A 22,996-nucleotide genomic window follows, 5' to 3' on the forward strand; every position below is an offset into this window, starting at 1 on the left:
CATCATGTTGTAGGTAGATCTCTAGAACTTATTCATTCTACCTAATAACCGCAACTTTGTACCCTTTGACCAACACCTGCCCAGTTCCACCCCCCACCCCCAGCCCCTGGCAACCACCATTCTACTCTCTGCTTGTAAGGGTTTGTCTTTAGCCTTACATGTAAGTGAAATCATGCCGTACTGTCTTTCTGTGTCAGGCTTATTTCACTTAGCGTGGTGTCCTCCAGGTTTACCCATGTTGCTGCAAATGGCAGGATCTCCGTTTTAAAGGCTAAATAATGCTTCATCATGTATACATATATGCATATGCACACACACATACCTGTCATGTGTCCTCTTTTTTCTTTTTCTTTTTTTTCATTAACATTTATTTATTATTGAGAAACAGAGAGAGACAGAGCATGAGCGTAAGAGGGGCAGAGAGAGGGGGAGACATAATATTTGAAGCAGGCTCCAGGCTCTGAGCTGTCAGCACAGAGCAGGATGTGGAGCTCGAACCCATCAGCGGTGAGGTCACGCCCTGAGCTGAAGTTGAACGCTCAACTGACTGAGCCACCCAGGCGCCCCATATGTCATATTTTCTTTATCCACTCTTCCACTGGCAGATACTTAGGTTGTTTCTATCTTGGATATTGTGAATAATACTGTAATAAACATGGGAACACAGATAACTGTTTGAGGTATTAATTTCACCTCCTTGCAATATATACCCAGAAATGGGATTGCTGGATCATATGGTTTGGAAGCTTCTTAAAGGACCTACTAAATCAGAATCTTTGGAGTTGGAGCCTAAAATCTTCCCTGTCAGACATGTGAGCTACCTGTAACATCTTTGTGGTAGTCTACTTTTTCTTAATAATTTGCTAATGTATAAGTTATACATTTTGAGCATGTAATATGACTGATAATCAATTGTGAACACAGGGGACTTTAGAGATAAGAACTTGTCAATGCTTTACATTGATTACATGTAAGTGAAATTCTCTCTTAAAAAACATTTTGTGGGACACCTGGGTGGCTCAGTCGGTTGAGCATCTGACTCTTGATTTCAGCTCAGGTCATTATCCCATGATTTTGAGATCAAGTCCCATATTGGCAGCATGGAATCTGCTTGGGATTCTTTCCCTCCTCTCTTTCTGCCTATCTTATGCCCACTCTCTCTTTCTCTCAAAATAAATAAATAAACTTAAAAAAAACCCATTTGCTACCAAATTTTAAGCTAAAAATTTTCTGGAGTAATTCTCTAGAAAGAATTACAACCAAAGTTGTAAAGTTTCTCTACACATTTTTCAAAATTTCTGTGAGTGATCCATCTAGTTGTAATAAATAAAATTTCAATTATGAAGGAAATAATAGTAGAGAATATGATAAGACCTTATATTTGTTTATTCAAATATTTATCAAATTCCTACTATGTTCTAGAGAGTATGTATCCATCTGAAAAATGATCCATTAGGGAAGAAAAGTAGAAAGTTGTATGTTAACAGCTAAGGGTGGAAAGGGGCCCAGATTCCAACACGCGATTGTCATATCCAGTGAACTCTTGACTATATTAATAGAAACACAGTTTTCAGATGAGAGCAGGTCACAGTTTTACTTAGATATGTAATTTTTGAGCCTGAATTGTTGTACTTAGTCCTGGGCATGATTATATGACATTTTGGAACAAGTAGACTATATGCAGAGGATATTGAATGAGATAGTGTATTGATACATAGATCAAAGCTGGGTCAAGGAAGGAAGCTTTGGGGTGCCTGAGTGGCTCAGTCGGTTAAGCCTCTGACTTCGGCTCAGGTCAGATCTCACGTTCGTGGGTTCGAGCCCCGGGTCAGGCTCTGAGCTGACAGCTAGCTCAGAGCCTGGAGCCTGCTTCTGGTTCTGTGTCTCCTTCTCTCTCTGCTCCTCCCCATCTCATGCTCTGTCTCTCTTTGGATCAAAAATTAAAAAAAAAAAAAAAAAAAGGAAGGAAGCTTTAAGGAAGCTAAGATGATTATCATAGAAGAGAGAAAATTTGGGAGACATAGTTATATTCCAATATTCAGATGGCATTCATACTCATATTAAAGATGTCTGAGATGGGAGAACCTAGGTCTGTAAAATAAAGTTGCCATGAAATGCTTTTCTATGCAATATCGGAATGAATTATTTATTATTTAGGTTAAAGCTGTCTAAAATCAGAATAGATCTTAGTTCTTGATTAACTGGAAGTTTTTAAACAAAGACTGAATGAACACCAGAGAGCCTGTTGAATAGGGAGTTCATCCATTGTGAGGACTGAGCTAGTTAATCCTTAAAGTTCCTTCCCATCTTGGGCTTATATGTTTCCACTATTTGGGCATAAAACACATACTAGTGTCATAGGTAACCTCAAATGCCACCAAAAAATCTGTAGCCTGGAAATAGACTTATACTTCAAACTAAGAGGCCATTTGAACAATAGTTTGTCTACATTGCAGAGCATTTATGATCATCTAATAAGCAATACTGAAAATAGATTTCAGATATAGTGTTTAATTTCACAGAATTTGCATTTCATATCAAAGGGATATTCAGCTTATATATTTATAGACCATATCTCCAACAAAAGCATAAAACAATATTTTTGTTTGCAATTTACAAACTCAAGGTTAATGGCATGAATTTACTATGAAGATCTTTTCTTTATCTTTAAATATATGGTTAAACCAGGGACTAACTCATATCTGTGAACACAGCTATCATGGACTGCAACTTTTATTTTATTGTGGAAAACCTATAACATAGATTTTATCATCAGGCTCTAATACCAGCATTAGAGTGGGCTTTTAAAGGACTTTTAAAATTAAATTTATTCTTTCCCTTAATATAGACTGATTATAGACAATTTGGAGAAACACAAATGTCAAAGAAGAAAAAAATGGCCAGTTTGCCACTGCCTAGAGACATTTCTGGTGAACACCTTGGTACATTTCCTTCCTGTCTTTTTCAGCTCTATGTATTTTGTGCATGTTTGTTGTACAAATGTGATCATATTGTATCTGTATTTTGTATCCTGTTCCTAAAACATAAGCAACTTCCTCTGTTTTTACAAACATTTGACTACATAATAATCCTCCTGGTGGATTCACTATTGTTATTTTTAAACACCTGCTAGTGTAGGGTATTTTTGTGATTTGAAAGTGCATACTATACCTTGAACATTGTGGCGTGAATTGTCAATATAGTCTAGACTATGCAGGGTTTTGGAAAACTGCCTTGTAGGCCAAATTTGTAGATACTAAGAAAGTACATAAAAAGCTGACATCTGCTTTTAATGTTCCCTATAAAGCCTTTGAGCATATTCCATGTTAGAAAGTATGGCTGTAATGAGTTTCAAAAATTCAAATTGTACCACTTTCTAATCAGGGACTTCTCCTTTTACCCTTGAGTTCATGGTCTTTCTTAGACACCTCTAATTCTTTTCTTCTTTTTTAGAGAGAGAGAAAGTGGGGGCCAGAGAGAGAATCTTCAAAAACATTTTTTTAAGTTATTTATTTTGAGAGAGAGAGAGAGAGAGAGAGTACTCTAGTGCACACCAGCGGGGGGTGGGGGGAGGGGTAGAGAGAGATGGAGAAAGAGAATCCCAAGCAGGCTCCACACACTGTTAGTGTGGAGCCTGATGTGGGGCTCAAACCCACAAAGTGTGAGACATGGCCTGACCCAAAATCAAGAGTCAGATACTTAGCCAATTGAGCCACCCAGGTGTCCCTAGAGAGAGAGAATCTTAAGCAGGCTTCACCCGCAGCTGCAGGACCCTGGGATCATGACCTGAGCCAAAATCAAGAGTCAGATGCTCAACCAACTGAGCCACCCAGGCACCTCTAGACACCCCTAATTCTAACTGCTTAGAGGAGAGAAGCATCTGAACTTCTCATTTAGTGTGGTGGAAGGTTTGTATTCATCTTAACTCCAAGGAAACACACACCTTTCAAGTGATCCTTCCCTCATTCTATAAAATTCTTTAAAAAGCCAGCTTGCAAAACCCCATTAGCTCCATTCTGTTGGTGACATAGTAGGTGTCCTTAGTACCTCTCAGCTTAGATTTGAAACAATACACCTGCAGGACTTATAGATTCTCTGGGACCTCACCAGGAAAACCTAGAGTTTTCCTCTTGGCGTACCTAGGCTGAACTCAGTTCTGCAGGGAAGTATTATTTTATGCATCTTAAACGAGGTCGGGTGTTGAAGTTCTGGCTAGGGGCTTACCTGAAAAAATGTTTACATGAATGTGTGTAGATCTTGTGAATGAGGGAATGATGTCCCATGGGATTCTCTTGGATGATATGTATTCAGGGACAAAGAACCAGTTGGAAGTATTTGAAATGAATCTATCTATAAGCAACTTACATATTTAACCAACCATGCCTAATAGCTATAAATCAGAATGACCAAGATAATGTGTAAAATGCCTTTTTTTTTTTTCAGGGTCAGGAAGGGTGAGTGAAAACACTCAGGATATGGTAAGCTTTAGGAGGTGACACCTCAGTGGATTCCTTCCCAAGCCAGGGAGATTTACTCATTCATCCATTAATCCAATAAATTATGTGGCTAGTGATATGGACGTGAATAAGACATACTTCCCACCTCAAAGAACTCAGTCTAGTAACCGACATATATTTGGATAATTTTAACATGACCTAGTAAGAGAGAAGTACATTAGATTTTATGAACATATCTCAAAAGGGCACCCAACCCAGTGTAAGTTGGGTAGGGAATGAGGGAAAACATCAGAGAAGGCTTTCTGAAGGCAGTTACATCTAAGTTGGTTTTAAAGAATCAGAAAGAGTTTCACTGGCTGAAGAAGGAAAGACAGACGGGACTGTTGAAACAGGGATGTGGTAAGTGGATGTTGACATTCCAAGAAAAAACTAGCATCATCCCAGATATGAAGAAGAAATGGAATCAAGACTTATGTTCTGGTAGTGCTTGTTTGATATGCTTATTAGATATCTGCGGAAATGTCAGGCAGGCAGGTAGAACTGTCTGTCTGCAGTTTCAGAGTAAGGACACAGCTGGAGATCTAGATTTGACAATGCCTGGTATATACATGGTATTTACATCTATAAATACTCAATGAAGTTGCCTGGGGCAGAGAAGTATTTGCAGGGCAGGGGCCAGGAAGATATCCTAACATTTAAAGGGTGGTCTGGGAGGAGGAGCCAGCAAAGGAACCTGAAAGAGGTGTAGAGAAAGACTAGAGGTAAATCAATCATATTCTAACATGCAGAAAACGGTCTTGCAAAAGCATGCAGTGGTTAGTGGTTTCAAATGCTGTTGGGAAGTAGAGAAAGAGAAAACCAAAGAAGTGATCATTGGATTTGATTGCCTGGAAGATCATTAGTGCCCTTGACACGTTTTCATGAAATGGTAGGGACAGAGCCCTAGTACAGAAGACGGAAGATAGAATACAAGGGAAGGGAGGAGAAATGAACAAGAGCAACCCTTTTCTTTGAGCTAATAGGTATTTGGGCCTCTCAAGAGCCATTCCGAAGGAAGGGAGGCAGTTGGGGCCTGCTGAAGTCAGTGCTTAGGGGGCACTGAGCCTTGATTACTAGACCCATCTCAGCCTGTCCTATAGGCATGTAGTATCCTCAAGGCTCCACACAAGGTTCTTAGAACAATACCCAGCACACAGGGCTATATGAACTTGTTATAATTACCTCAGTTTCTAGGCAAGCCTTACTGGGTCCTCAGAACAGATCATTTTTGTTGACCAAATCATTGTTCAGGAAGTGTGAATATACAAATCTTACACATGGCAAAACCTGAAAATAATGGCTTTTGTGTAAGGGTTCCAATCCTCTAGTTTAATGGTCTAGTCCCTCACTCTTTCTCTGTGTGTCTCTCTCTCTCAGTAGTGATTGAGGCTCACTGGAGAGCCTAGGATTGAATTATTCAACAAGGGCAGAGAAAGTAAAAAGGAAAATAAGTAGTGAAGGCAGATGCAGAGGAACACATTTATGAAATCAACCAAAATAGAGGTAAATACCCACAGTGCATTCAAGTTTTGTACCTCTTTGTACAAGTAGTTGAAAGATGGCAAATACAGGGTGGATTTTTAGTTTTGGTTTGTTTGTTGCTTAAGTGAGAAATACTAATGTAGCAACAGAGGAATAATAATACAATGGTGCAGCTTTTTTGAGTGGAGACATTTTGAAACTTATTTTACAATTGAACTGTTCTGGAAATCAAGAAGAAGGTAGAGAGTGGAGATATTGGAGAGAGAGTGCAAATAATTGTAACCTTCCCCTTGGTCTCTCAATACCTGATCCCTCCTTTCAGCCTTAAGGACAAATTCGGGATGTTTTTACAGGTATTCTTCAGGTGCAAAATGTAGGTATCTGTCTCCTAGGAGTATTGCGGGGATGAAGTGAGATATGCAAAGTGTCCAATTTATAGTGAGTGCATCATTAAGGCATCTTTCAATGGCATACATCTCCTCTTGGTTGATGACTAGCGTTTCCAGGTTATTTTCCTCATACCTCTTAACTCTTTTGAAAATGCTTTCAATACAAATCTACTAATAATAGCAGCAAACATTTATCATGGGCTCTAATTAAATCGTTTAATCTTAGAAACAATCCTACGAGGTACGACTGTTGCCCCCACCTCATGCTCAGCCTCAGCATTCGGCAGCGGGGCTTCGGAGCCCAGCTCTTCCCCCAACCACCGTTTCCACTTTTTCAGCGGGACAGACCTGGGCCGCTTTTTCGGCCATCTTCGGCTACCAGCAAACTCCGTTTTCTGTTCAGAAAACACTGAACTGCTTTCAGTCGCCAAGGACTCTCGCCTCCGATCCCGGGGCCCATCAGAAGGTAATTTATTTCACCCAGATGGAACCAGCCCAGCCGCGTCCTTCTCAGACCCGCGAACTGTTCCCCTGGCCGATCTGCGAGTCTGCACCCCCGCCGCCTCCTCCCCCGCTGCGTCCCTTGTCTTTTATTTAATCGGCCACAGAGTCACTATTTTAAGTAGAAACGCAGTATACTCAAAGACACAGGATCCCACGAATCCACCGCGAGCGAGCACGGTAACTGCATGGCTGAGCCCGCCCGGGAGTCCATGCACAGACGCGAGGGTTTGGGATACTGTGATGTGTGCGGGACCGCAGACTAGGCCTGGGACAGAGGGCAGAGGGGTAAGCAAAAGACACCAGACCAAGCAGTTCGCGGGCCAGCGCGGTGTAGGCCAAGCCGCCCGGCGCAGCACGCGGGGCGGGGAAGGAAGGGGCGGGAGCCAGGGGCTCCGCCGAGCGCTCCCCGCCCCGCCCCCTCTGGTCTCCGCCCCGGTCTTGCCCCGCCCCATCCCGCCCCTCCGGCCGGGCCCGGCCGCTCCGCCTCCGGATGACGTCACTGGCCAGGCCAGCCGGCGCCATTTTGAAAGTGGAGTCGCCTGCCGCTGCCGCTGCCGCCGCCGTCGCTGTCGTAGCTGCCGCCGCCACTGCTGGAGAAGGAGAGAGAGCGGGGAAGCCCCAGAGTGAAATCCACCATCCTCCTGACTGGTCTGCCCGCCCCTCCTTCCTTCTCCCCCGACCCCCGCCCTCTCCCCCCACAGGTGCCATCCGCCGCCATCCGCCCTCTCTACCCCCCCATCCCCAGGTGAGGGGGGTGAGTTCAGGAAGCGGCGACCCCGAGGAACCCAGCAGGGTCACCATTTGCAGCTCAACATGGCAGGTAAAGGAGAAATCACCCTCGTCCACTGACAAGGCACTGCTTCCTTCCTTCTCCCTCCATCACCCCCTAGCGACCGTCTGTGCCTCTCGTAGAGCCACGGGGCGCCCCTTGGATTTCAGGGAATTGGTCAAGTGGGGTAGGGTGGGGGTGGGGAGGGTTTGTTCAGGCGAGGGGCGGCTGTGGTACCGAAATGGCTTTTTAAATGAGTACTGGAACCTTGGTATGGGTGGGGGTGGGGTGTGTGCTGCCTAGCCAAGGGGTAAGGCGTGGGTGGGGCGGGGTGGGGGCGAGTGGAGATTTGTCCCTACTCCTTTGCACCCGGTGTAACCTCTGCTCCTCCCACCGTCCTCCCCTCTCCGCTTCCTCCCCCCCGAGGGGGGGGGGCTTTTTATACGGATCTTTCCCCATATAATTCCAATTTTTTCCCCCTACTGCAAGCTTTCTTGGGTGTTTATACTAACGTATTTTGTACTAAGAGGGAAGAGTGCTTTACAAGTTGAAATACAATGGAGAGCTATGTGTATTTTTTTTTTCCCACTGTGGATACATGTATCTTTGAGACCATAAACCTGGATTTTTTGTCTTGAACTAGCTCTTTTTCGTTTCTTACCCTTCGTGTCCAAAGAGTGAAGGCCTTATTAATACACCAGGTTGCATAAAAAATGTAATTTAAACTTTCCGTTTTCTATGCCAGTTTTTGTGCAGATGTCCTTTTCCCAAAAGGGTTTCGTGGAGTTAGTTAAAATAGTTGTGGAGTTCAGTGATATAAATAGCCAAGGGGAGAGATTTAGGTAAAAGCTTGGGGGGGGGAGGTTGGGAAGGATGCATAGAGAAAACCAGCTCGGAATATTTAGCAAGGAATGATGGTGAAGGAAGAAAAAGGTAATTGCTTTGAGGATTGTATCTTTATACATTTGGATGTTGTTAAATGTGCTCCTCCTTCTAGTAGAACCAATTCTAGTTCTTGATTCAGTTTATTCCTTCATAGAGCCAGGACATTTCCTCCTTAGTGCTTGGAAGTGAAATAGAAACATGGAGGAACTAAACCAATCTTCATGCTTTTTCTAATATTTAGATAATCTTTAATCAGACCTTTAAAAAAGTTAACATGTTGGATTGACTTATGGTTTGCTATAAACAAGTTGCTTTTTGGCCTTGTCAAATAGATTAAAATTGTTCTGCATAAGATGATGACAAACTAGCAAAATTGTTTGCAAGGTCCTTTGGATTCGGAAGGATAAGGTGAAGGGAGGCAAAACAAGCTTCCTCTGACAGGCTCTCGAGCATTTATTTCGGTTTCTTTTCCTGTCTGGAGCCAGTGATTTGCTGGTAAAAGAAATGGGTGGTGAGTGTTGTGTTTGCTGTGTGTGCACTTTGGTGATTGGGTTCATATGAATCATTACTCCTCACCCAGGCAGTAATGTTTCCGAAGTTTTCTCTTCGTTCCATGTTTTATGGTAGTTTAACCTTATTAACCCTTCTCTAGGCTTAAAGGAAAACTGTCTAACTTTTGGTATTTTACTTTTCTCTGGTAGGTCTTGTGTGACTCTAAGGCTTTTACTGTATTTGAGGGGAAGGGAAAATGGAAGTTTTGAACACATGTGCAATGTTAATGGTAGTGCATGGCCTTTAAATTATTTCATACCTGGAATCTCTCTTTTTTTAAATGCAATACCAACTCCAACTCTTGGAAACTAAGCTTCCAAATGAATGCTCCAGGCTGGTGGTTGTCTGTGTGGGCAGTTCTAGGCTATTAGTATCATGCCAGCCATGGATACCATCTCTGTGTTTACGAGAGTAAACATGAACAGAACTCAGTTTTAATTGGTATGTTTTCTTTTTTCAGGAGCTGGAGGAGGGAATGATATTCAGTGGTGTTTTTCTCAGGTGAAGGGAGCAATAGATGATGATGTAGCAGAAGGTAAGAAAGCATTTAATAATGTGGAATCTTCAAAATCCTGATTACTGAAGGATTTCTTTGCAGCTGAGTCTGTTTCGGTTTAAGAACATGCTGTGTTTATTGCCTAAGCAATGGGGGAACAGTTTTAAAGTCATCTTTCTGGAAAATAATCTTCAGTTTTTTATTATTAATACCTTGTATCATTATATTTTATCTCTGTTAAATGAAAGGAGCAGTAGATGATGATGTATATAAAACTGTCACAAGAAAAACTTGAGGTTCATATCATAAAGGTTTCCTGGCTATACAAATTTCATGTACAAATAAATGGTGATGCATTTCATGTTCGTAAATCATTTTTAGATTATTATGTTGAGAATAGGTATCGTCAGCATTTAGCTCAGAAACTTTTTGAATGACTAGCTTTCATTTCTGAGGGAAGATTTTTAGTTTAGTTTTTTTTTTTTAAACTGTCTACTTTGAGAGTGTGGTGTTGATTGACATGCTGTGAAGAAATGCTGGCTCAAATGATACATTTTATTGTCTTGTAGGGATTAATTGAGGTAAATAAGAAATCAGCAGAGTGCTGTGGATATATAGCATGGTTTCCTGGGAGCTTATTCTTGTCCGGTTAGAAGCTGGATTTGACTGTCGTCTTTTCCCAGATTTATTAGTATATTTCAAGAGCTTAAAATTTTTAAGCGTTAGGGTCTTGCACTCATTTGAGATGATCTTAGGTGGTGGAGGCATTATTTCCCATAAAGTAGTTGTACTATTTCATTGTTCACAGTGTTATTTAAAGTTTGAATTTTAATAATGTTCTGTCTTGAATTAAAGTAGGAATTTTTGAACAAAATACAAACGAGTTAAAATGTACTTTTAATTAAAAAAATTTTGTCTAGGGGCGCCTGGGTGGCTCAGGTAGTTAAGTGTCTAACTCTTGGTTTTGGCTCAGGTCATGATCTCACAGTTCGTGGGATGGAACCCTGTGTTGGGGCTCCACGCTGACAGCATGGAGCCTGTTTAAGATTCTCTCCCTCTCTTTGCCCCTTTCCTGCTCACTCAACACACACACATACACTCACACACTCATTCATTCATTCATTCATACACACACACCCTCCCTCTCTTTCTCTCACAATAAATAAACTTAAGTATGTCTAGTGAAGGTTAATAAATCATCTTTATCTAAATAGTATTGTCCTCATATTAAGATTCTGTTTCTGACCTAACGTCTACAGTGCAGTTTTGAGGATTTCTTCAGGTGATGGTAGTATGACTTTGTATTGAGCCAATGAAATGCTTGGATTTGCTTGTATCTGTGTCATTCTCAATGAAGTGTCTGATCAGTTTGGTGAGTCCTTTGGGGAGCCAACTGGTATACATTATATTTGTGGTACTTTACAGAGCACTTTCACATTTCTGTTGAGTCCTCATCTGTTTTTCAGATGAGAAATGAGAAACTTTAGTAAAGAGAGCCACTGATGGTTACATGAATGGTATAAATCAAAGTTTTGTAGTGAAGCCTGTGGTGTTTGACTTGAGAGATATCCTGAGTTCCAGGGAGGAGCCATATGTTACTCATTTTGTAATTCCATTACCTGTTGAGTAGTAGGCACTCAATTACTGGATCACTCATTCTGTGCTGTTGTGTAATATTCACCAAGTTATGAGAGTGCTGTATACTTGAGAACTCTTCCTTCGTTGGTGGCCATTGATTTTTATATGAAAGATCTGTTGGGGGGCTTCCTAAATGTTGAGCACTGGGGCTGTGAGGTGTCTGGAACATAAGTCCTGACCTATAGGAGCTCACAATTAAATGAGGTGGTTAAATGGTAGGCAGAAAGACCACATGGTTTTATTTAACTAGAAGAAATTGATGGTTCCAAACTTAACCTGACTGAATCAAATGATAGTTTGTGACATGTGTCATGGGATCAGTTGTAATTCTCTTATACTAATACTTAGGAGCTATATATATTTTGCTACTGATTCATTAAAAATAATTTTCTTTGGAGATTGTTAAATAATACTTTAACATACAGCTCCATCCTATCCTCTTAACATGTTGAGGCTTAGTATGTACATTTTAATAAAAATATGATTTAGTCTAGTACGTATGTTTATGCTAGTGTGTTAAGTATAAGAAGCACCCAATTTCCAAATGATACTCCATCAATTTGGGTATTTTTTGCATACGGCAGCTTACATGTCATAGTGTATCATGTTTATGTTACTAAGGGATGATTTGCTTTTCTAAAATAAGGTTAATATGTTTTCTCCTTTAGTTTAGATTGTAATCTGTAAACAGGTTACATCTAGCTAAATCTTTAGCTTGCCTGTTTTCTGTTAATGATGCCTTGCAAATTCTTTCCCATGAAAGGCTCCGAATTGTCTTTGCTCTCCTACACGCAGTTAGCTGTCCTGGCATACCATTTTTACTTCGGTAATGCTTTACTCTTTCCATACCCACTTTCAGCTTAGTTCACATTCTCAGTGTCTTTCAGGTTGCAGTAACTTCCTAAATGGTTTCCTGCTTCTTGTTCTGTTTTGCTTCTCAGTTAATCTTAAATGCTGTCCCAGTTTTATGTTCCTCAGAAATCTTCAGTGGTCACTGCATCCACAGGATTACATTCAAATATTTCAGCCCAGAGTACCAGACCTTTCACCAGTATAACCCCTATTTCTCTCAGTTCATTGCTGATAATGGTTTATGATCCAGCTCAGTGGATGCTGTTCTTCAAAAAAAGTCTTGTACACTCTTATTCTAGGGTCTTTGGTTTTTGGTATTTATAATTTACCCTAAACTTATGGTTATACTGCTGTTCTTCAAAAAAAATCTTGTACACTCTTATTCTAGGGTCTTTGGTTTTTGGTATTTATAATTTACCCTAAACCTTTATGGTTATACTGTAAGCTTAGTGCAGGACTGATGCATCTTTGTGGTTTGTGCAGAACATCCTATACAGACTACTGTGCTTAGAACAATGCCTGGCACACAGTAGGTGTTGAGTATTTGTTGAACAAAGGAATGTGAATGTTAGGTTTTGAAGGGGAAAGAGAATAGGTGAAAAGATGATTGAGAGAGATACACTTCTGGAAATTATAGATGTATTTACTTGGCAGGATTGGTGTTCTACAGCTGTGTAATGGAAAGAAGTCAGGAGACCTTGGGCTTTTATCTTGGTGACAAACTACTGTATGTCACTTGGGGTGAGTGCTTCTCTAGGTTCCAGTAAGCTTAGCCTTCAGATGACAGGACTGAATTAGATGATTTCTGTGGTTCTTTATACTCAAATCTAGTTAATTCTCCAAGATGCTTTGGAAAAGAAGCAGCTCAACATTATTACTGGTATGTTAAATTCTGTGAGATTTTGGGCTCTTTGGGGGCCTTCATTTAGAAAGAAGTCTTCATTTGGTTAATCAAGGCTCAGAATTTTTCATTACGTACATTGCAGAACTAAGGATTTTGATGTCTGACCTGACGTAGATCCTTACTGGGATACTTCTTCTGTGCATAGGTCTTTTTGGGCACTTAAAGTGGTTTCCCTTTGGTTTAGCTCCTTGTCAGGGAGAAGGGTGAGATACTAAAATTTCTGTCATTCAGATAGTGTTCTGTCCTGCAGTTTTCATTTTAATCTTCGTGGTGGTGGTAATAACATTTTATCATTGTATACTTGAAAATGTTCCTTTACTGACAACTTTCAGGTAACACTAGTGCTAGGCTACATAGTTTGAATCCTACTCAGTCCTCTACTAGCTGTGTAATCTTGGGCAAGTTAACTCACTTCTTTGTGCCTGTTTTCCTCTCTCTAAAATGAAGATCACAATAAAATTTGTCTTGTGCTATTGCTTTGGTGATTAAATGAGTTAATATCCCCCAGACAAACCTGGCACATAGTAAGCGTGTTCTCAGGGTTTAGCTGTTATTATTTGAACATTTGTGGCAATTAAGGAAGAGTGAGAGAATGAGACCACTGGGGTAATTGTCTTTGAAGGCTGCTAAGAATTTCTCCTCAGCCAAAGTGAAGAGATGGTATGTGTATGTTCTATACATATTCTTTGGTTCCACTAATACAAAGTTCAAAAAACATTCACAACTAAACCATAGCCTTAGAGATGCATATTAAACTGGTAAAACTCTGAAGAATAGCTACAAAGTAATTGCTATAAAAGCCAGTATGTGGTGGTTACTGTTAAGTGATGGAAGGGAGTTGTTCTTGAAAGAGGGTCTGGGGGCCCTCCTGGAGACCGTGTCTTAACCAGGGTCATGATTGTACTGACTAACTGATTATCCTGGTCATTTTCTGATTTGTGATTTTTTTGTATTTATTAGATTTCAATATGTCTGTGTGTGTTTTTAAATGAGTACTATACTAAAAAGGGTTTAGAGTGAAAATTGGCCATCCCCACCTCCACTCACTCCCTAGTTCTCCCTCATCCTTCTGAAGGTGATTAAATTGAACTCTTCTAAGTTGTATTCCTTGGCGCTTAATTTTTGTGAATAAACTGGTATTTCTATTTCTCATCAATTTTAGACATTTCCAGTTGACTTTCTAGTAGATTAAGATTAAGCTGTTCGCATTTTCACCCCCAGACCCCAACATTATAGCACATGTTACGGGTAGGGAATCAGTGCTCACAGGGGTGCCTGGGTGGCTCAAGTCAGTTGAGCATCCAACTTCAGTTCCTGGATTCAAGCCCCCAAGTCTGGCTTTGTGCTGACAGCGCAGAGCCTGGATCCCGTTTGGGATTCTGTCTCTCTCTCTGCCCCTCTCCTGCTCATGCTTGCCCTCTCACTCTAAAAAATAAACATTAAAACAACAACAATGAAGTCAGTGCTCACGTTGTTGTGACCATGCAGATGTATACTGAACCCCCATCACCTGACATCATCAACCCGTGGCCAGTGCTGCTCTATTTATACATTACTTGATCCATTCCTAGCCCTTTGTATTTAGTAATAGAAACACTGATTGTGTTTTTAAAATCTGGTTTCAGTAAACTAGAAAACCAAGATCATTATTTAAAGCCATACAGTAAGGAATTTTTCCTAATGGTTTTTTTGCAGTAGCAATACCTGGTAATCTATTATTTGCTTAAATTTTACTTGTGGAAATATTAAACATTCAAATACATGTAGTCTGTAATTTTTGGTTAAAAATATGAAACTATTGTTAACCATTCAAGATGGTTATTTTAATTATTTTAATGTAAATTTTCATTATTTAGTAGTTAATATTGTTAACTATTAAATAGTGAATTTAACTATACATCATTTTAATGCAAGTACAATTTTCCTCATCTCCATATTTGACAGTCTTTTAATTTTTTTATAGGGAATTGTTTTAGGATATTACTTTATTACATGATGCCTGGTTTTGTGAAACTTGGATGTACAGGCATTGCATCTTTTCAGTGCTTGGCTTCCTGTTTACTTTTGGTAGGATTTAGAAATACAGATCAAGAATTTTTCTTGGGAAAAATTCAATAGTAGAGTCTAAATAGTCCTTAAATAAAGACATAACTAAAATTGTGAAAAACCATATTTGAGATACCACATGAAACTTAATGTTTTTAAATCCATTCCATATATCTAATGCTACAGTATAAACAATTTAAGATCATTTGTGTTCTGTGTTTCTTAGAGTAGTATGCAGTTTAGATTTAGGCACTAAGGTCATTAGTAGGAAAAATAGTTGAACCCTGATGTTTGTGGGTTTCAAAATCCTGGCACATAAGCTATATTCCAAAACCTAATGACCTATAGCAAAGGCCTTATTTAGCATTCTTGTAGCACATGTGACACTCCTCACCCTTAACACTGACATTACTACTGATAGAAGTCACTTAGTGTAAATTTGCCCATTAAATACGTGAATGGCTGTATTTATCTAGTATTAGGCAGTATCCTTGTTTTCTTTCTTTTTTCTTTTTTACTTTTTTAAAAATGTTTTTTTGGCAGTGGTGGTGGGGATGTGCAGAGAAATAGGTAGACAGAGGATCCGAAACAGGCTCTGAGCTGACAGCAGAGAGCCTGGTGTGGGGCTGGAACTTACAAACTCTGTGATCATGACGTGAGCCGAACTTTAGGTATGTTTTAATACTCTTAGTGAACTAAATTTTAAAATCCTAGAACATTGTGAATAAGCAGCATAATGAGAGGTTGTTTGAAGCAAAGAATTTGTTATTAAATCAGTAAAAAGATTCCCATATATTATGTATTTGCACATCTGTATTTTCTTAGTTGAGTTGTATGAGGAAAGGTAAGCTATATTTTAGGTTTCTTATGTCATTAATAGAAAAACTGAATTGGATGGACATAGTAGGAAAGCTCTCTTTAAAGAGGGGACATTCGAAAATGAATGCCCTGGACGTAGATGTTTTTAGCTAATCTCCTCAACTATAATCTCTTTCCCTTAGTTGATAATGGAAATTATAATTTAGTAGTCAAGAGTCCATAAGTGGCTTTGTAGTAGAAGTAAAGAGAAATAAAGTCTTGGTAATACCTAAATTATATTTCTCATAAGTAACTGAATTTGATTATTATCACTCAGCATGAGGGAAGAGCTGGTCTGGTCATCTTAAGTAATCACAGCAGTCAGCATTTATTGGGTGCTTAACTATGTGCCAAGTACTGTGTTAGCTGCTTCATATATTTCATTAATCTTCACCAAATCTGTGACCTAAGTAGCTGCTGAATTTTTCCATATTATAGATGAGGAAACTAGGCTAAGGAGATTAATTAATTGTGTATCCTTGAGCAGGTGATAGAACTGGGATTCTTAGCTTCAAATTTAATTTTCCTTTTAATGTCCCTAATGTGAATTTTTTTTTAATTTAAAAACTTGGTATTTCTTTTAGTTTAAATGAAAGTGTCTGAGGTTGTTGGAATGTGACTTGTCTATAACAGATATTTGTGGATTTTCTAATGCAATTTTTAAGCTAGAATAATTCTATAAGTGGGTTATAAGGGCTTTATAAGCCTTCTGAGATTGTATGTCAAATATTGTGTATGTTTGTACATATGTGCATTTTTCTGATCAGAGAGGTCCACACCATTGTCAAAATAGCTGTTTTAGTGTGGTCTGATGACTCCTCAGTTCTTTCATTACTTTTTTTTTTAAATTTTTAACATTTATTTATTTTGAGATAGAGACAAGAGCATGAGCAGGGGAGGGGCAGAGAGGGAGACACAGAATCCGAAGCAGGCTCCAGGCTCTGAGATGTCAGCAGAGTCTGACACAGGGCTCAAACCCACCAACCGCGAGATCATGACCTGAGCTGAAGTCAGATGCTCAACCAACTGAGCCACCCAGGCACCCCTCCTCAGTTCTTTCAAAAGGTCTATGAAGTTGAAACTATTTTCTTAATAATACAATATTTGCCTTTTTGACTAGATTGATGTTTGCAGCAGTGGTACAAAAGCAAATGTGAGTAAATCTGTTGGTGCTTTAGCAAGAATCAAGGCCTTGACACCAAATGGTACCAGTAGTCACGGTAATCTTCACCATGTACCAGCAGTTTAAAAATGCCCATTTTACATGTAATGTTTTTGATGATGCAGTAAAAACAAATTATTAAATCTGGGCTCTTGAGTACATGTCTGTTAAACATTTTTTGTGACAAAATGTAAGGTACACCAGAGCACTTCTGCCGCAGACCAGAGCACAGTGGTTGTCTGTCGGAAAAGCACTGGTGCAGTTATTTGTGTTTTAAGGTGAACTAGCTGCTTCTTTCATGGAACATTATTTTTGTAGGAAGGAACTACTGACAAATAAATGATGGTTGTTCACTTGGATATTTGACAGACATTCTCTCAAATGAACAGTAAATTTGTTGCCTCAGTGGACAGTATCTGTTGCCCATGATTAAACTTGAGGTTTCAAACACAAATGAGAATATTAGAATATATGTATCTGACATCCTGAGTTGGATAACTTCCAGTACTTAAAAGAATTTTCAAACGAGATCAGTAGTAATATTAATGACTGCAATTTTTTGATGTTATGTAATGAAATGTGTTGACATTTGCAAGCTCTGTAGAACTCTGAATCGGTGTTTTGCAAATATCCAATGCCCGTGAGGTTAACAAATCATGCATAAGTAAAATTGCAAGATACAGCATTGGATTTTCATGTAACACACAACTGATACAGTTTGAGATTCCACAAACCTTTAAGAAACTACCACTTGTCCAGGTTTAGTGTAGTATCAAAGGGATAACCATAACTACCTGAAAAGCCTTTTGAAATTACTCCTTTTTCAACTACATACTTGAATGAAGGTGGATTTTCTTCATACATCTAACACAACACAGTGTGGTATGTTGAATGCAGAAAACAGTCAAGAGAATCTAGGCATCACCTATTAAGCCAGATTTGTAGCAGTATAAAAACAGTGCCATTCTTCTCACGAAGTTTTGAGATGAGGGGAAGGGAGTAAAATCTTTTTTGTTGTTGTTACTGTGTAGGGCTTATCATTAATATTTTTAAATTGATAAATATTTTAAAATTTGAAAGGCCTTTCGGGTCCTCTGATTTTAATTGTAAGGAAATCATGTCATCCAGAAATAGCTGAGAACTCTTGGTATAGTCTGTTAATAGATTTCACTGTATTAATGCTTGAAGAGAGTCTCACAGACCACAAGGTAGGTGGTCAGAGTAGTATGCTGCTTTTGTGCATGAATGTCCAAAGCTTTCCCATAAAAGCTTTCCTGTGACTTGATATTGTTTCGGCCTACTCCCTTGCTGTTCCTTAGATACCAAATTAGATCGGCTTAAGCTCTTTCATCTGGTGATCTTGGTGAAGGAAGGATACCTTTAGGACTTTAAAATACCTATTTTTAAACTTAACCTCCCTTACAAAGATCACATACCAGTACATATTTGCCAAGATACTTTAGCTCTAAAAGATTTTGAGGGCTTTTCCTGCTATGTATTCAGGTGCAGGTAACATTAATACTTAATGTAGGATTACTGAGTTCCTCAGAACCTGGCACGGTGCCATTTCTGGGTTGCTGCCTGGTTATTAGAAATGGGATGGTGCCCTTGGCATTGGGTTTTATTCTGAGCCCAACATGTAGGAGTTTGATATATTGTTTTTTTTCTTGGATGAAAGGCATAAAATTGGCTTGGTAACTGTCTACTTCCCTACTAATGAGAGGGAATGGTGTTTTCTTTAAATTTTACTTGAAAATACAATACAATTGTATCTTGAAATAGTTGCTGAATTTCCCATTCTAAGAATTCATTATCAACTGTCACTTGCTTAGTATTTTAAGTACTTTTGTAGTTTTCTGCCCTTTAAAGCACATTTGTTAAAGAACTTTAGGACTTAAAACTAGCTATGCCAGTTTCCCTTGCATGGCTAAATGTTGGGTTTATGAAAAAAAAAACTAATTTTTTATAATACAGTATTTTTAGTTAATATTAGCAGTAGTTGATGAAAATGTCACCTAAGTCTTGCCCATGTCATATGTAGAATCCTTGGCAAATAATGACTGAATGCTTTTCTAAAAGCCACTATATTATGAGTTACAGTTTTGTAATTTTAGTTTCTTTTGGTTGACTTCCTCTCTGAATGTTCAGTATCAACTGGGATTTTCTCTTCTGAAATCTTGGAATGATTTTTTTTTATCCAGTTCAGGGGGCGTCGTGGATCAATGACTGCATTTAAGAACCTTGGTTTAATCTAAAGTTTGCCTGTGGTTATATGCCTACTGAAATTTGGAGTTGAGGATATTTTATATGGAAATGATAGCTTTTAGACTGTTAAAAGGGTATTTTTTCTTAGGAATCGTTTCAGTACTTACTGTTGCTTCTAAGATATTAGAAGGATGAATCTTCTCTAAGGTCCTGGACTTGAAAACTTTAGTGTATTCCCATCTTAATTTATTTTTTAATTAAAAACTTATGTCTCTTTAACCATGGGTAAAACTATTAGAGGACTGTCTTGAGTTTTGAACCAGTTTCTTGTTTTAACTTCATTCAGAAGCAATCTAAATTCTTTATTAGCCTGTATTAATAGAGAAACCAAAGTAGATAAAAGGGATTGGTAAGAATTTTTTTTCAATTTTGTAAAGATGTGGAGAAATTGTAACTTTTAAAACCTGACATTGTAGAGCTTCAGGTCTCCTTTGTGTGAAAGTGGAACTAGAACCTTTTTGTCTCTCTTTTCTAGCTTACCACAAAGTAAGAGGCCTGTGGGTCTGGAATAGATGTGTTTCCAAGATAGCATAAGAGAAATAGTAATTTTTATTGGCTAGTAGGTTGGGAAGGCTCTATTTCAAGAGAGACCAGCTATTGTAGGCAATAAATAATTTCTTATCTAGGGATGCAACCTGCAAAAATGATTATTATAGGAACTGGTAGTTGGGAAGTCTTTTTCCCCTTGACATAAAAGGAGAACTTTTCTAGCAGCAGAACCAGTTCTTCAAACGAAGTATTTTTTAGCTTATAAAATAAAAAGGTATTTTTAATGCATTTTTATTATTAAAATACATAACAAGAAAACACATAACAAAGCTTATCATACTAACCATTTTTAAACATACACTTAAGTAGTGTTAACTTTCACAGCGTTGAGAAAGTATCTCTAGATCTTGTTCATCTTACAAAACTGAAACTGGACCTGTTAACAGTTCCCTATTCTCCTGTCTGCCCCCAGTGTCCACCAGTTTACTTTCTGTTTCTGTGAATTTGACTACCTTAGATACCTCCTACAAATGAATCCTAAGACAAAAATTTTTTTTTTTTTGGTGACTGGCTTAACTTCAAGTCCTGAAAGTTTATCCACGATGTAGCAGGTGACAAGGTTTTTTTCCTTTCTAAGGTTTAATAATACTCCATTGTATGTGTGTGTCACATTTTGTTTATCCATTCAACCGTTGATGGACATTTCTGTTGCTTCTACCTCTCGGCTAGTGTGTGCTCCTTTTATATATGTCTTTTTATACATAGCTGGGGGTTCTGTGGGAAGGAACAGCAGAAATACTTCCTTTAAATGATTGGAGGTTGGGGAGCCTGGGTAGCTCAGTAGGTTAAACATCTTACTTCAGCTCACATTATGATCTCATGGTTTCCGAGTTCAAGCCCCACATCGGGGCTGACATCTCAGAGTCTGGAACCTGCTTGGGATTCTGTGTCTCCTTCTCTCTCTGCTCCTTCCTCCCTTGGTCCCTCCGTCCGCCCCTCTCTCTCAACAATAAATAAACATTTAAAAAAAATTTTTAATGATTGGAGGTGGACAGAAAGAGCCCTGGACAGAACATGAAAGTATCAGATTAGAGGATATTAAAGAATACAGATTGGTACTGCTGTGAGATAGATCTGTTAATCCAGACTAACAGTTTGAAAACTAGAACTAGGGGTGCCTGGGTGGCTCAATCTGTTGAGCATCTGACTTCGGCTCAGGGCATGATCTCACAGTCCGTGGGTTCGAGCCCTGCATCAGGCTCTGTGCTGACAGCTCAGAGCCTGGAGCCTGTTTCAGATTATGTGCCTCCCTCTCTCTCTCTGCTCCTCCCTTGCTTTCTCTCTGTCTCTGTCTCTCAAAATAAAATAATAAAGACATAAAAAATTAAAAAAAAAGAAAACTAGAACTAGGTTAGTTCATTTTGTAAGCTATTTCAGGATAGGATTAAACAAAAATTTTAAATTTTGACCAACGTATTACCTCATTTGTTTTACAATTTCTAGTTTAAAAATAGAAAATCACATTTCATTATTAAAAATCTTTTAAATATTAACATTAAAGACATCCAATATGTATTTTATATATGTTTTAATTAACCAGAATCTTCAGCATAATAGGAAAATTTGGTAACTGCATTGCATTTCTTTGTAATGAAATTGTAGATAAGGAATGATCAAGGTTGTATTTCTTACAGTAGCCTTTGAGGTAGACATTGCCATTTTGTACACAAGGACACTGAAGCTCAGGGTTGAGCAACATTAACCTGAGATTATGAGTTCATAAAACTGTTCTGTCTACTTTTTAAGGCTTCCATGTTTCTTCCATGTGGTTTAGTTTTTTAAAATATTAATGGATTAAAAATTGAAATCTCTTGTTATCGTAGGGAAGGGGTAGAGAGCTAAGGTGAAACCTCAGTTTACTCATCCACAAGTGAACAAGAATGTGTTATGTTGAGTGCCTAGCACTGTGGAGGATGGTTCTTCAGGTATATTAAAAGGACAAAGTTATTAAAATAATAAGCCTTTTCCATAACTTTGTGGCTTTTGGTATTATTAACCTGTTGACATTACTGGGAGATTTTTGGCTAATCTTATGTAAAAGAGGTAATGTTGGAATGTAAGAAATTATTTTCCCTTTTCTGGGTTGACATGCCTTTTATTTATTTATTTTTTTAGTTTCTTTTTGAGAGAGAGAGAGATTGAGCAAGTGCGTGTGCGTGAGCTAGCAGGACAGGGAGACAGAGAGAGAGAAAGAGAGATCCGAAGCAGGCTTCAGGCTCTGAGCTGTCAGCACAGAGTCTGACCAGGGGCTTCAACCCATGAATCGTGAGATCAAGACCTGAGCCGAAGTTGGACACTGAACCAACTGAGCCATCCAAGCACCCCTGAGTTGACGTGCTTTTTTATGTTCAGATGGTGATGTAGTACAAATACTTACTCGTTCTTGGAATTAAATGAAAAAATTACATGTATCTCAAGTCTAAGACATATGTATGTCTTTCAGTGATTTTAAATGAATTCACTAATGAATATTACTGGAGATCTCTCCAGGTAAATGTTCATGGTAGTGTATAAGTGTTTTTCTTTCTTCCCTCTATCCTGTGTGTTTCAGGACCTTCATTTTAACAGTTTGGCCATTCGTTAAAAAGGTAAACATAGATTTAACTATAGAACCCAGCAATTCTGTTCCTAGGTAATATATTTAAGAGAATTGAAACGTGATCACAAAAACTTTCACATCAATGTTTATGGCAACATTAGTCATCATAGCAGAAAAGTGGAAACACACCGAATGTCTGTCAACTGCAGATGCATAAAGAGAAGGTGGTGCATCCATACAATGGAATATTATGCAGCCATAAAAAGGGACAAAGTGCTATTAGCTTCTCCCAGCTTCTGTGTCCCTAGGAATACTGTCAAATTTTTTTTATATTTTAACAATGTTTCATAGTTGCAAATTTTTAATTTTAACAGAGCATGTTCATCATTTTAGATTTGAAAGTGGGAAAATACATTCCAGAAACCTATGATAGGCAAGCTTTATAGGCCTTGTCTTAGGATCAAACACATTGTGCGGGTAGCTACCATTTTCTTTTAACTGTCCTGTGAGTTTTCTATGGCTTCAGACTGAAGAGTTGCTGAGAAGGTTGTACATGTTTGGGATGTGCGTCTAGATATGCAATTACTAGACTCAAAAGCTGAGAAAAATT

General features: G+C 38.8%; 1 protein-coding gene across 2 annotated transcripts in view; it reads left to right on the plus strand.

Annotated features, from left to right (window-relative positions):
• Positions 1-7,379: 7,379 nt before the first annotated feature.
• PPP2R2A (protein phosphatase 2 regulatory subunit Balpha) overlaps positions 7,380-22,996 on the plus strand; it is an 82,424-nt gene continuing 66,807 nt past the window's right edge. Inside the window, exons 1-2 of one of the 2 annotated variants that reach the window (XM_029938062.1) lie at positions 7,380-7,691; positions 9,538-9,612. In XM_029938062.1, the coding sequence (XP_029793922.1) occupies positions 7,685-7,691; positions 9,538-9,612 (82 nt within the window). In that variant the 5' untranslated portion in view covers positions 7,380-7,684. Of the gene's footprint in view, positions 7,692-9,537; positions 9,613-22,996 lie in introns of those variants that run through there. The other variant, XM_029938072.1, reaches the window with a different exon arrangement.

Source organism: Suricata suricatta, chromosome 1 (genome assembly GCF_006229205.1).
Source record: "Suricata suricatta isolate VVHF042 chromosome 1, meerkat_22Aug2017_6uvM2_HiC, whole genome shotgun sequence".
NCBI classification, from domain to species: Eukaryota; Metazoa; Chordata; class Mammalia; order Carnivora; family Herpestidae; genus Suricata; species Suricata suricatta.